Raw genomic sequence first — 15,411 nt, forward strand, 5'->3', positions numbered from 1 at the left:
GATGTATCTGAGCGGCCACACTGCCTCGCAGCGTTCGTACGAAAGAGCGCGGCATATTCGAGCGAAGAGTTGCGAAGGAGACACCGCACCTCTTTCCACAATACAAACGTGACTATTCGTCGCGTGCGGCGTTAGTGCGGCCGCCAATGATCGCCTAACTTGCCCGGTGCGGCCATCTATTAAGCGACGTAGCGGCGTTTCGCTGGCTTCTCGCTTTTGCAATGCGGCCACCATCGAGTATATAAACCAGAAATAGAGATGTCAAATAATTTGTTTGGAAACTATTCTGCCATATCATTACTGTGACAACTGCGCTCCGTTTGGCTAGCCCCAATTCGAAACAATTGACGGGTGTCGTCAACTGTTTCACTTCAAATCGACTAGTTAACTTGAGCTTTGCTATACTTCACTTTTTATTTTTATGGCTCCATCAATATGAGAACTGATGATTTTGCCAATGTCACAGTTGAAAGAAAAAAAACGAAACAAAGAAAAATTTTCGCTAAGCTCTAATAGGACATTAACCGGTGTTGGTAAGTTGGACTACGGGAGTACTCAGTTGAGAATGTAAGACCAAACAGCAAAACAATATTTATAAATATATGTTATTTAAGTGGATAAATTTACATAGAGTAACAATATGGGGGGAAAACACTAAAGTTAAGAGGTTGTTTATGTTAATGGGGCGGGGGAATTTTGGAGAAAGTAAGTTATAAAGTGGAACAGCAATATTAGGACAATTGAAAAAAATGTGTTCCAAGGTACCGTCTTCTAGGCCGCACTCGTACAGAGAGTGGTCTCGAACTCTGATTTTACGCAAAAATACAGGTGTGCAAACATGACCTAAGCGCAAACGAATAATAGTGGAAGTGATGTTTTTAGGCAAATCGCGACGTTTAAAAAACCAGGGTTTAGTGGGTAGATTTGGTTGGAGGTTACCATAGTGTCTACCAACAGTTTGTCGTGATTCCTGCCAAAGGACCGACCAGGAGGCTAGCATTTGGGGTTTGGTCATGGCGAGCAGATCTCTGGGAAAGCACTTACAGTATTTGCATACGCCAATTCTTGTCGCATCCTTTGCAAAGGCGTCTACTGCTTCGTTGCCACTAATCCCACTGTGACCGGGAATCCAGGCCAGAGTTACCTCAATTCCCGCACAATGACATCGGTACAGAGCTTCCTTAATTTGGAGGGTGATGGAGAAATTGTCTTTGGAATGAAACGGTAGCTTAATAATGTCTTGGAGGCAACTTAGTGAGTCTGAGAAAACCAAACATTTATTAATTTTATGGGACTCAATATATAAAATGGCTTCGAGTATTGCAATTGCCTCTCCCGAAAAGACCGAATTCAGATAGGGGGATTTAAAACTGAGTACGACATTGAACTTGGGGAACCAAACCGCGGCTCCCAAGTCGCCATGTTCGTGTAATTTTGAAGCGTCGGTAAAAACAGTAGTCCAGTCATGCCATTCTCTCTCAACTATATCGTTGAAGACTTGGTTTGCTCCAGGGGTATCTTTCATGATGCCAAAACTAAGATATACTGTTGGGCGAAACGTTAACCATTTAAAATCAGTTTCAAACAACGGGTTCATATAATTTTGGTAAATAGGGAATGGGAGATTGGAAATTTTGTTAAAACTGTTGATAAGAAGGGGGGGTTTCTTGTGTGACCAATAATTGGAGGAAGGGATAATCTCCGACAAGGATTGCAATACGGGAAGCAAAGGGTGAGAAGAATATTGAAAGATCTTGAAGAGGAATCTATTAGCAAGGAATTGTCTACGTAGATGTAGAGGGGGCTCCAGACATTCGACTTGAAGAGCGTTTGTTGGTGAGGATTTCATGGTACAGTCAAGAGCACATCAAGCTTGACACTTTGTACTTTGAACCGTTCTTGTCGTGAGCGGCATAAAGTTGGCTTTACGTCTTAAGTGTCAAGCTTGACGTGCTCTTGACCCTGTACCTGTGATTATTCTCAGGCATCTTGCCTGGATTCTGTCCATCTTAGCCAAGGCTATTTTGTTGCATGGTTCCAGAAGGAAGCCGCCATAATCAAAATGACTTCTAATGATTGCGTTGTACAGGAGCTTTTGGTTATACGGATGTGATCCCCAACGAACACCAGAAAGTGCACGTAGGACATTTATGCTTTTTTCAGCTTTTTGACAAATATAGTTGAGGTGATGGATGCCAGATAATTTTGAGTCCAAAATAATGCCTAAAAATTTTACTTTTTCCCTCAGTTCTATGTTTTCCCCATTAACATGTATTTCAGTTTCAGGAAGGCGTCTCTTGCGGGAAAAAACGACAGCTGTGCTTTTGTTAGCTGAAAGAGAGAGGCCGTGATCGGTAAGCCAAGAGTCTAGGTAAAAAAGGGCAGAGTTGAGGCGTCTTTCAGTATCTGAAAAAGATTTGGAACAAGCGTACAGGGCGATATCGTCAGCATATTGCAAGATTTTGCAGAAGCAATTGACTGGACTGTCTATATTTCAGTGCAAACGAGAGTTGATATTTATAAGAGCTGTATCGCTAAAGTTTAAGTGGAATATATGGCCCTTATTTCGTCTCTATTTCTGGGTATATACTCGATGGCGGCCACATATTTTTTCGCGTCGGTGTCGCCGTACCAGTGTGGCCCCGGCCTTACAGAGAGCGTATGGCGTAGCATTTATAAATATTATCAAAAAGGTTCTATTCTATTTGCACATACACGCTTATTTGAAAGAGTTTCTTAAAGCATTTCAAAAATTCTATGAACTACGATAGATTAGCTATTTGACTCATATCCTTGTTTATAATATACGGACACCCACAACACATACATATTAGTAATCAGGAGCCGTATCTTATCTTTCTGATAAGCTAACTTAACACACCTAGATTCTGCTGCGTATGGCCAGTGTGTCATTGAATTTGACTTCATTCAGCAAGCTCTTTTACAAATTTTTGTTGTGAAGTGTTGATAATTATTTTAAAATGGCGCAAAGGAAGTCTTTTATGTTTTATTTGGCTGTAGTACTGGGTAAGTGGAATTCAAATTATGTTGGCAGTGACGAGTGTAGTAAAGTTACGATACGAATTTAAACAAAGGATTTTTATTATGGTGCTCCTAATGTCGTAAATGAGGTGTTATGACCTCATTATTCTAATTTTGCGTCATATTATTTCGAATAAGTACCTAACAATTTAGCGAAGTGAATGAGGAAGAATGGTTTTTTAAAACTAACATTTCGTTTGTTAAGTGTAACAAATTGTATGAGTTTATACTCGCCGCTCTAAAATCATGACAGTTTCAAGAGTAATTATTAATACAAAGATCGAACACTTAGAAAAAATTCCTTCGATCCGGCCGGATTACGGAAAACCAAATACAAAGATTCGAGAAACAAGTACAGAAAAATTCGTAAGGTCCGCTGCTTCGTTCCGTGACTTAGTTGGCATAGCGTCTGACACGGTTTGCTAGAAGACGTCGGTTTCAAACCGGCCGGATCGAAGGATTTTTTTCTAAGTGTTCGATCTTGGTATTAATAATTATAACAAACTAGTGGAGCAATTTCACAAAAAATAATTGAATATCAATTCAATACAAATTTTGTTTCAATAGTAGCTTTTATAAATAGAACGACTAAACTTCATCTTTTTTTTTATTTTTCAGTTGTACTCAGCGCCCTGACACAGGAGGCTGAGGCAAGGAGAAAAATTCTCAGAGGCAGGCGTGTAATGACACGTAATTACTACCGTAAGCATCCACACATTTACCTATCTTTAAAATATAACTTTTAGACTTAGGTACTTACCTTACTTAAACGTTATCTGGAAGGACAATAAGGCCGCCAGTTGCTCTTTGAATATTTGTACACCGTACTATCTTCTCTATACATTTTGTTTGTCAAAACTTGTATATCAATCGAATCAACTACGTAAAGCAGTTGTTTACAAAAATATTTCCCTACGTAACGTTACAGATGGCAATGCGGTACCTGCTTGGGCAATTAGTTTGATGGCAGGCATAGGAATGCTTATCGTTGGCGGAATACTCTACGTAGTGATGCGTAAACTCGTACTTTCTGCGGAGACGGGGTCTATGAATACCTATCAACCAGCGATGCAGGCTGAAGAAGTTTGAATACGAAAATAATATGCTTTTTACATTTTAGGGCGTCCGCGGATTTCTACTACAATTGGTTTTGTTGAATCAACATTTATGGCAAACACGCACAGGCAGCGAACGCCTTTAGTATAGAAGTATTAAGAATAACACACCTAAAAAAAAAAAAAAAAAAAAAAATAAATAAATAAATAAATAAATAAATGTAGTAGTATAACAATGAAACATGTAATTTCTAATTGAGATTTGTAATCTTTTGTTAGCTTATTAAATATAAGAATGTAATATTAAGATGTAATTAAGGAGAACGTACAGCACCCGGACAAACCAATGTAGGTTTAAGGGTGTGATGTATATATATTTTTGTAATATTCTTAGTGTTTAAAATAAATAAATAAAAATAAATAAAAATATCGGAGATTATATAATTGTAGTTGTAGAAAAAAATAGTAGTGCATACATTTTGTCACAAGGGTGGTAATTAGGCAACTACGAACACAAGGATATTGGCTTACTGTGCTTACAATGTTTTTCATCATACTTCGAGGAAAAAAAAAAGGATATTAGATTTTAATTACGTTATAGTTTATTCATTTACAAAGTTTTAAGTATCTAAATATACAAACTTGTATACATTACATACATGAATAAATTTAATTCTGATTTTCCTTTTTTTCCTACTTCCTCGCAAGAGCGATGAAAAACATGAATAAGAAAAACCCGAGGGTTTTATTTGGGACATTATAGTCAAGTTGGCTTGCATGCAATCATACTACTTATGTGCAAGTGTGATGAAAAAACGGGCGGTACGGAATTACGAACCTTAACTGGGTGAAATTCACTTTCCGAATTTCTATGGCACTTTTTAAGTGATTTTTGTAAAACCCTTTTCTTTTGGTTTTAAGGTCTTAAACGTACAAATAAGTTCAAGCAACGTCAATAATTATAAAATCACAGAAATATTTAAGTTAAATACAACAAACAAAAAAAAACCCCGATATTTTAAGTCACACGAATGAGATTGCAGTAACACGAATGATTTTCTCATAAACACAAATGAGATAGACGGCACAGTAATGAGAAATTATTATTACAACACATTTTATCGTTCACAAAAGAACATTTAACATATAACAAATATTTTAATATAACTCCTAGTAAATGAAACTATTTTTCCGGATTTAAATCGCGTATATTTGTTTTTTCAAACAAACGTACGTTTCTAATTCCTTGTATCAAAATCCTTCTCATCCGTGTAAGACCATCTATCTATATACAGGGTGTCCCAAAAATCACAGGTCAAACTGACACCGGAGGTAGGTTCATCCAAGAGGTACCGAACCAACCTAACATGACCCCAGTAAAAGTTGGACGGTTTTCGAGATATTGCAAATTTAATGTTTTTTTCGAACTTGTCCCTTTTTTTACATCTTAAGTTCCGTAATCAGTTTGGACAGCTCTTGGACTATAATTTTTTCATTGTTACTCTATCATAAATAGTTAAGTTTAATAATACCAGTGTTATTTTGTTAAAAACGAATGTGAGATACGAATGAAACGCAATTGATTGTAAAATAAATGACCAGCAATAACAATAAGTTAGCGTTTGGCCACCTGCCCTGAAAAAAAAACACTAGATCGTACATCAAACAACTACCTTGAAAAATTGCGTATGTTATGCCGATTTCAAAAAGGTATAATACTTGATGCTAAAAATGATAAATGGCAAGATTTTGTCACTATTTGTCAATGTGCCATTAAACTTGATAAAATGTAGGAACCACGTTAGTAGCCGCTTTTTGGTGGAAATAATATCGTACGTTGTTGTTTCTGATTTGTAACGTGGTTTCTGTATTATTCACCCCCTGTTTACGAAATAACAAGTTGGAAATAATAATAACTGACTTAATTAAATTTTTATTGAATTGATATTCAATTATTTTTTGTGAAATTACTCCACTAGTTTGTTATAATTATTAATACAAAGATCGAACACTCAGAAAAAAATCCGACCGGATCGAAGGAATTTTTTCTGAGTGTTCGATCTTTGTATTAATAATAATAACTGACTTGCTTTTGAAACTTAGGATGGTGGTAATTTGCTGACTAAAATCTAAAAATAACAAAAACAGTATAACTTTCATAAATGTATTTTAAAATTAAAAATATTTTACAATAAATGTTAAATACGCGTCCTCTGACCCGAACACACAAGAAACATCGTCTAATGAAGTTTCGTCCTAATCTTCTTAAATTCATATCAGAAATGCTGTGGGCTGCCTCGAAAACTCGTCGCCGTAATTCCTCTTCGGATCTGATCGGTTTTGCATAGACTCTGTCCTTTAAAATCCCCAGTAAAAAAAGTCCATTGGATTTAAGTCTGGGGACCGGGATGGCCATAAAATTGGCCCCAATCGCCCAATCCATCTCTGAGGGAACGTGGCGTCCAGGTGCTGGCGGACCTGGCGTGCGTAGTGTGCCGGGCAACCATCTTGCTGGTACCACATCCTTCGTGTCAAAGCCTATGGCGTGTCTTCTAACAAAGTAGGCAAACCATTTTCCAGAAATTGGAGATAATTTCGTCCGTTTAGGATCGCTGGCAACTCAATCGGTCCTATTATTTGGCCGTTCAAAATTCCCGACCACAAATTTATTTTAAATTGATACTGTGACCGATCCTCTCTTTTCTCATGTGGATTTTCCAATAGTGAAGGGGGTGAATAATACAGAAACCACGTTACAAATCAGAAACAACAACGTACGATATTATTTCCACCAAAAAGCGGCTACTAACGTGGTTCCTACATTTTATCAAGTTTAATGGCACATTGACAAGTAGTGACAAAATCTTTCCATTTATCAGATTAACCACCAAGTATTATACCTTTTTGAAATCGGCATAACATACGCAATTTTTCAAGGTAGTTATTTGATGTACGATCTAGTGTTTTTTTTTCAGGGCAGGTGGCCAAACGCTAACTTATTGTTATTGCTGGTCATTTATTTTACAATCAATTGCGTTTCATTCGTATCTCACATTCGTTTTTAACAAAATAACACTGGTATTATTAAACTTAACTATTTATGATAGAGTAACAATGAAAAAATTATAGTCCAAGAGCTGTCCAAACTAATTACGGAACTTAAGATGTAAAAAAAGGGACAAGTTCGAAAAAAACATTAAATTTGCAATATCTCGAAAACCGTCCAACTTTTACTGGGGTCATGTTAGGTTGGTTCGGTACCTCTTGGACCAACCTACCTCCGGTGTCAGTTTGACCTGTGATTTTTGGGACACCCTGTATATGTAATTAATAAATAAATCTTACTAAGTATTTTGTTAATGTCATATAAACTTTGTTGTACATCAATATATCATCATCGCCACCATCAACATCGTCATCATGATCACCATTATCATCAGCATCATTACCATTCACATCTTCATCACAATCATCGTCATCATTACTACAATCATCATCGTCACCACCGTCATCACCGCCACTATCACCATCTAATTGTTATATTTCAAGTAAATGTTTGGCTTAAAGCAACTATTTGACTTAAAAATAGACAAGAATGAGAGCGACAATAATGATATTTGGATACATTTTTAATTGTCAAGTGTGTAAAATATGTTGGGCTATTATAAAAGTGCATGGATTTTAAAGTTCCCTTTATCTAATTGATGTACAATCAAGTTTATAAAAGTATTACTTAATATTTAATTAGGTAGATAGCTTTACATGAATGAGAACGATTTAGTCACTAACGCTGAAATTGATATTTAGTCGATTTTTTGCTAAAACGGAGATGGACAGGTTACTTCACTGTGTACAGTCCAATCCGACAAGAGCCCCTTCTCACGTGTGCGAAGGGTGAAGATGATGCGGTATGAACTTTTGTTATTAGGAGGTTTTTAGTTGAATGGACACTAATGATAAGAAAAATTGAAACACATTTTGTATTCCCAAGAAAACATGTTTGTTTATAATAAATTGGAAAGTTACGGTATGTATTCGACGTGTAAGTTATTAGAGTTTATCCTTGATGGCAAATATTGCGATTTCCGAGTGTTTGATTTTTTCTTCTTTTATTAAAATTAGGACGTGGAGCCGGCTCCCATGAATGAGAAATTGTTCACTTTAGTTTCATTTATTACTGTGACGTAGTTAAAGTAGTCTTTTTATGTGTAACACGGACTAAGTAAGCAAGCAATCATATTAAATAAATAATGCTTAGCATTCATGTAATAACATAAAAGTTATTAAAAGGGACACATTTTTGGAGATTATCTGAAAACGACCCATCTCCGATAGCCCTCAATCTTTGACTTCGGAATTCTAATAGTTCGTTCGTAATTCGCTTAATACACAATGTGCTATTTCATCACACTTGCACGTAAATAGTGTGATTGCAAGCAGGCTAACTTGACAATAATGCCCCAAATAAAACCCTCGGGCCTATTTTCTTCTCATTATGTGTATGCCAGAGTACCAATTACAAACGTTCATGCCATTAAAGAAATTTTTGATGTCCTTCTGTTCGTAATTGTCTACTTACCGCCCTTGTGACATTATGTACTATTTCACAATATGATTGGCTTATCACAGTACATACTTCAAGAACTTTTAATAACCTGTGTTGTTAGCAAAAGTAAAAAAAAATAATGTTTTGAAAGTAATAATTAAAAGTTTCAAATAAAACATATATTTAAGACATAATTACATCTTTATTCTTAGTTGTGTTAAATACATTAGAGATGGATTGTCATAAAATTCATTAATGAACATGTCACGAAAATTATATGAACTAACAATGACAAGAAAGGGTAGATTTAAAAAGGGTAAGAATTTTAGAATTCTCTGCGATGATATTTGTCTGGATCAAAGTACGACGTTACGACTACACGGTTGCTGAATTTGCGCCCAGTTAGGGTTTGTTGCGCCTTTTGACAGTCTGCAATACTGTTGAATTCTACGAATACCTGCAAATATTCAACATTTTATATTACAACATTGTCTATACGCCAATCCAATGTGTTTAGGTAGTTGAGTTTGAAACCAAAAAAACAAAAAAACCAAAACAAAGGTATTTCTTCTTTAATTTTGTGCCAAACAACCTGCAGTACAAGTTTCTCATGGAATAAAAGCATAAACAGTATCACTAATATTACCTAAATATACTATGGAATAAAATCATAACACAAGACAAATCTCGTACATCGAATGATTTTTTACAGCAAAAAGTTTCAATGAAATTGCTCTGTAAATGTTTAGTCGATTGCTCATAGAAGAAAGGCGTAATAGTTCTATATTGAATCTTATAATGTTATTTCATCATAATTGTGTATAAGCAATGTACGTAGTTACCTTTCCACATCCCGGTACTTCAACACCCTCTATTGGTCTGGGAATTTCTATACTGCGTACAACGCCGTACTTGTTGCATTCCTCCCTGAAAATTGGAAAACAACATTTTTAGGTTTATTAGCATATTAGCAGTGATCGGAATTGAGAGAGTTATTTTACCTACAGTATGAACATTTTCTTAGTATGAATATATTTTATTAAGGGGTATGCCCTTTCATTATCAATGTGTACAAAATATATTTTTTTAAATGGCTAAAATATTTAAATACAAACAAGTACAATATTATTTTTTGAGACAATAATTTATGTATTAATTTATTTGATATTACTTAATAGAAAATAATAATTTGATGCCAATGTTTTTAAATACATAATTCGCATATGCAAATATAATCAGTTCCAAAAAGTCTAGGGATATGTAGAAGTGAAGTCTACGATATTCTTTAGTTTAGCTAAATTAACTCCCTCAATTCTGATCATTGGTTATTAGAAATAAAATATAACTAAAAGTTTTTAACCGTTTGAACAAATATGGTAACCAATACTGACTTGATATCTTCAAGAATGTCCTCGTATTCCTCTTCATCCCGTAATTCGTCTGGTGTGACCATGTTCAGAAGGCATAGCACTTCTGTAGGAGGTCCAGCGCCCGCCAGCGTCAATCCGGCCACTTGAAGTTGAACTGGAGCCGCTCCAGTCATTGCTACAAACATATTATTATAAATTTAATAAAAAAAAAATTGAGAATTCTTTTTTAGGATGGGTTACTTACTACTCACTTAATAAAAATTAAGTTATACGCGTAATTGCTTATATGAGGCCTTACCTAGTGTAGAGTTCTTGGCACCAATACTAGCTCGTTGAACAATCAGCTTCTTGTCACCCAGTTGCATTCCGTTCAGACCTGCTATAGCCTGTAGAAATCAAATAGTTTTGATTCAGTAAAACATTCCCACTAGCAATACTGTGACCCACAATCTGCTAGAGTAAGTTTAGTACCATCATATGGAAGTACATACCTGATCAGTCATTGAAATGTCCACATATTCAGCAAAGGCATAACCCTTACTCAAGCCAGTAGAAGAATCCTTCACCAAATTGAATGCTCGTAGCTGACCAAATGACATCAGCAATTCTTTCACCTGTTTTCCACATTGCACATAAATTAGCGAGAGCTACAATTTCACACTTCTGAACAAAACATTTTTTAGTACTATGTTCTTTTTCTCTCATACAGTTAATATTTTCAATCGTAACTCTTAGTGTTCCCGTTTCATTTGCTCATCAAAATGCAGCAAACATATTAATGAATGTTATCTGACCTGTGTCTAGCCGCATGTTAAAATCAGATGTGAATGGAGGAGACTTGCCTTGAAGTGCCGACGTCTCGTTCAAGTACAAGACGTATAGGTGAGAATGAGAGACAACAGTGACACGCGGGCCGCGAATGTGCCAAATCTAAGCTAGGGAGGGGCAGAAAGCAAACTATCAGTGAGTTGTTTTAATTAAAGCTGAGCGTGCAGCGCGCACGCTCGCCTCGATATGGGTACCTGAAAATACCTGAAACGGACCAAAATACAACGCGTCTCACTGCTGGCTGCACCGAACCCCTGTCAACTGTTGAATCTCGCCCTGAAATGGTTGCGGCTCCTAGGCTATCTTATGGGAACTAGCTTGGCTAGCAATCTGTGCTTCTTGTGTATGCCTAAAGTTGAAAATATCCCTAAGAGTGTCACCTTTGTACAAGAAAGTAATAAGGTCTAAGGGCAAGAGAGAACGTCTTTGAATGAAGGAGAATATACGGTATTTGATTTTCGTAAGAAAGTGAAAATGTACAAAGGTAGACTTGCCAATGTTTGAATTCTAATGGGTAAGTAGTGTTGCTTGCATTGCCTGTTTGGAAAGCTATGAAAATCTCAAATATAGTCAGTATATGGAGACATTGTGAAGTCTGGCTTACTGACCTGGAAAATATAATTTTGCAAAATCAAAACCTGTTTTACAAATCATATATTCCTAAATACATGGTCCACAGTGGTCTGATAGCTATTCAAATGAGACAAAGTATGTTTACACAAATTGCTAATGTGCACATGTTGAAACATATTTTCCGACAACTGTGAATCAATTATATGGATTATTTTTGTAGCATAGGAACTGGTAGTACTAGCTGCACAGAAAAAAGAACATTCACATTGATAAAACATGAAAACAAAGGATATCTATACCAACTGCACTGTATCCAAATTGTTTATCTGTGCATTATGTATCAGTGAAATAAACCTTCAATAATCAGATTTTAAGGTAATATTTACTATAAAACAATAATTTCTATTATACTTACATTGTATTAAACTTTATTACAAAATGCTAAGTATAAAAAGCTGCAGAAAAATGAATTATTGTTTCACAGTACATTCAGATTTGATATGAAATACATAAAGAAGTCTTACTTGGTCCTCATTGAGATAGTTTGGAAGGCCACCTATGAAAATTTTGTGAGGAGAATCTGGAACTACTGTACTTATAACACCAGCTGAAAGAAAATGAAAATAGTTAAATGCTTCTGCTTTCACCAAGGTAAGCAATAAGAGCTTAATTTAACCACACACTGTTCAAATGTTGTCAAATAAATAAGAAAACTACAAAATCTTTGATATGTGAAGCTAGCTCGCTAACAGATTATCAAAGTACATAAAAATAGTTAATTTTTTTTTTTCAGCCTTTAAAGCATTAGCATATCTTTTACTATAAAAAAAAGTATATGAATGTAGTCAGCAGCATATCAAGCTATGTATACATTGATCTTGTTCCGTTGCTCTGGATTTGAACAAAAGTGTAAACTTGACATGCTGTTGACTGTATAAAAGAGAAATAGGTTTGTAACCTGGCACATTAATAGCTGGATTCTCAGTGCCAGGCATTGGTTGGTAGTCGTGAGGTCGCCGTATCTTCAAGCTCTGTCCTTTGAAGTTGATACCGTCAAACGCCATAGCCTGTGTGGTCTCATCAATTGAACGGAACTCCAGGAATGCAAAATTTTTGTCCAAATTAATCTGGCAAGCCAATACTGGGTTGCCAGCAGCCTGTGCCAAACCAGATAGATGCATCTGCTGGTTGAAAAACTCCATAGTTTCTTCTTCAGTGACGCCGAAAGGAATATTTCCCACATACAATCTTCGTGCTTGTCTTGTTATTGTAGATCCAACTACTGGCACGGCCGCTTGCGGTGTGTCAGCCACTATGTTAGCCGGAATTTGACCAGCGGCTTGCATCGCCTTGTATTGCAACGGCGTGATGTGTTCGAAACCCGGAGGCGGTACATCCCAATACAAAGAAGGCTTGCGACGACGAGATCTCTTCGATTGTGATCTGGACCTGCTCCTTTTCTTCTCCCTACGCTCTCCTCTCGAGCGCGATCTGGATCGCCTTCTCTCCCTAGATCGAGATCTACGGCGTCGATCTACAAACGAAAGGACAGTACTTTAGTCTGTAATGTATGCAGTACGCATTTCCGTAAACATTAAATACAACTCAATAATTTTATCAAAACATTTATAAAAATACCTTTATCTTCACCCATTTTACAAAATCGTAGTCAAATAACTTCAAATCACGATAAAACTCAACAGGAAAACCAAAATATCACACGCAAAATGGCGTCGCCACATTCGCCACAAGCAAGGAAGCCGACAAGAAACAAGAAGCTTTGCAGAAACGATTACGCTTGTTCTTCGTACACTGCGCATATAACAATCGAGAAAGAAATAATAACACTGGAATGTGATGTAACGTTAGCTTGCTCTAAATTTTGACCAGCGTTTTATTCCGACAAAAAATTGCAATGGTGCATTGCTGCGTTCTGAAACTAAACATACGATAATAATTACAATGATTACAGGTATCCTATTTCTATTTATTTTATTTTTTTGTAAATAATTTTCGTAAGTTTCTTATGTATCAAAGTACTCTTTGGTTTCTTTCGTACCATAGAAGTTTAGTTTAGTCCTTTCCATCCTCTAAGGTTTAAGTCTGTAGGCATTCATGTTGTTTCATAAGTTGAATATGTTAAATTTTTTATTTGTTTATAAGCAAGTATCTATGCCATCCAAATGAAAAAAAAAAGGTGACTGACATATTATTCTACTAAATTAAAAAGCACCGAGAATCGTTGGTTTACAACTAATGAGTATTGCGGTCTGGAACATGGATGTTTATTAACAGAGTGGCCAGCGTAGGCGATCTATCCCCATTTAGGTTACTCAGGACAAAAATTAGCGATGAAAAAATCTGAAAGGCGGCTGGTCATCTATCAGGCTACTTTCTGTTTACAATCTTAAGAATAAAAAATGAGCGTAAAAATTGTTTATGGTTAGTCAGTTTCGGCGGGAATTTCCCGCGAAATCTAATAAATTAAGTTTTAAACGTTTCAAAATAAAGTTTATTTCCTCTTTAGCAATATATTTGAACTTTGCTTGCTGTGCTAATAAATTGACTGGAGTGACTTTGGTAAAAGAAAATATAGAGAGCACAGCAGTTTTCTTCAATTCATCACCTAAAACAGTTAAAAATAAATTAATAAATGATGACAAATACTAGTAGAATCACGCCATAAGTATTAATGATAGCAGTGTCAGGAATGAAAAGGAATACATGATATTTGTTTTACAAAACTTCAGCCTAACCTATCTTCACACATAACCTCAACGAATTAGTAGCCTTAAAATTTTTCCTTCGAATATCTTTTTCCCGCAGTTTTCTTCTTTTCAGTTCTTTGGGGAATAAATATATTCCCGTATTTTTGCAATCGACTGCTGCTTAGAGGGTCATAATAGAAAATTATTTCTTAAAAGACTTTGTTTGTTTACAAAATCACTGACAAAGTGACAAATTATAGCTATAGCTATCAAAACCGAATTACATACCCCATTATATAAATTTATTCACTTTTATTTGATTCTACTTAGGTTTCATTTTTAGTTTTAATGTATTATTGATTTAAACTACGATTTTATTTTATTTATTATTGTTTTTCATTTGGTGTTTAGGCTACTTTAGGCTACCACCATACCACAGCTAAAATTCGGCTACGTTACGTTACGGTTGTGAAAAATAACAACATTGGACTCAGCGTTGTTGGCAACACTCTCAACATAAGTCCATAAGTCTGTCTAGGGGTGTCCACTTAAAAAATACATCGATGTCTTCATTCGCTGTAAAACATCGAAACATTGCATCGATGTATTTAAAAGCATCGCTTAAAAACATCGATGTTTTTTCAACATCGAATACTTTTTGTTTTTCTTAGATTAACAGTGAACGTAGAGTAATACTATACCAATAGAGTGTCGCTGTCGCTGTAGTGAGGTGTTTAATTTCATGATACTGTGTGTTAGTTTAGTAGCACTGGTTAAACTTAAAAAAATAGTATTGCATCGGTAAGACATACATTTATAGGTGAAAAAAAAACTGCAAATTAATAGAAATGTTTTTACGCAAGAATAATTGTGGGTATGTTTTTTGCGATTAGGTAAACTGTCTAAAATATACAAATAAGTTCGATACATATTCAATTATTCATTCACGGAAGAAGGAAATAAGCTAGGATTATAAATGCACATAAAACAAACATTCATGTCCACTTGCACTAAACTTAAGTATGTCTTAAACCTATGCTTAAATTGATAAGACACTCTTAACACAATGTATTAAGAGTGTCTTTTGCATTGCAATTATTGGTTTAAGACGTACCTAGGTTTAGTGCAAGTGGACATAAGTGTCGTATTCCAGAACTCTACTCAATGCTCAAGTCAGGATCTGAGTATGATTTCAAGCACTGGAAATACGAGCCGTAATAGCAGGGACTTGAGTATGATATCGAGTGCTTTAAAACATACTCAAATCCTGACTTGAGCATTAAGTAGAC

General features: G+C 35.6%; 2 protein-coding genes across 2 annotated transcripts; one reads left to right on the forward strand and one right to left on the reverse strand.

Moving 5' to 3' along the window:
* Positions 1-2,890: 2,890 nt before the first annotated feature.
* LOC113233901 lies at positions 2,891-4,265 on the forward strand. The gene is made up of 3 exons (XM_026469129.1): positions 2,891-3,027; positions 3,661-3,744; positions 3,971-4,265. The coding sequence occupies exons 1-3, from the start codon at positions 2,982-2,984 to the stop codon at positions 4,129-4,131; spliced, it is 291 nt and encodes a 96-aa protein (XP_026324914.1). The 5' UTR covers positions 2,891-2,981; the 3' UTR covers positions 4,132-4,265.
* Positions 4,266-8,843: 4,578 nt separating this feature from the next.
* On the reverse strand, positions 8,844-13,177 carry LOC113233753 (splicing factor U2AF 50 kDa subunit). The gene is made up of 8 exons (XM_026468943.1): positions 13,053-13,177; positions 12,373-12,948; positions 11,939-12,021; positions 10,505-10,627; positions 10,312-10,399; positions 10,035-10,188; positions 9,486-9,570; positions 8,844-9,100 (listed from the first exon to the last, which is right to left on the reverse strand). The coding sequence occupies exons 1-8, from the start codon at positions 13,066-13,068 to the stop codon at positions 8,969-8,971; spliced, it is 1,257 nt and encodes a 418-aa protein (XP_026324728.1). The 5' UTR covers positions 13,069-13,177; the 3' UTR covers positions 8,844-8,968.
* Positions 13,178-15,411: the final 2,234 nt, after the last annotated feature.

This window comes from Hyposmocoma kahamanoa, unplaced genomic scaffold (assembly GCF_003589595.1).
Source record: "Hyposmocoma kahamanoa isolate Upper Pololo Valley unplaced genomic scaffold, ASM358959v1 80, whole genome shotgun sequence".
NCBI classification, from domain to species: Eukaryota; Metazoa; Arthropoda; class Insecta; order Lepidoptera; family Cosmopterigidae; genus Hyposmocoma; species Hyposmocoma kahamanoa.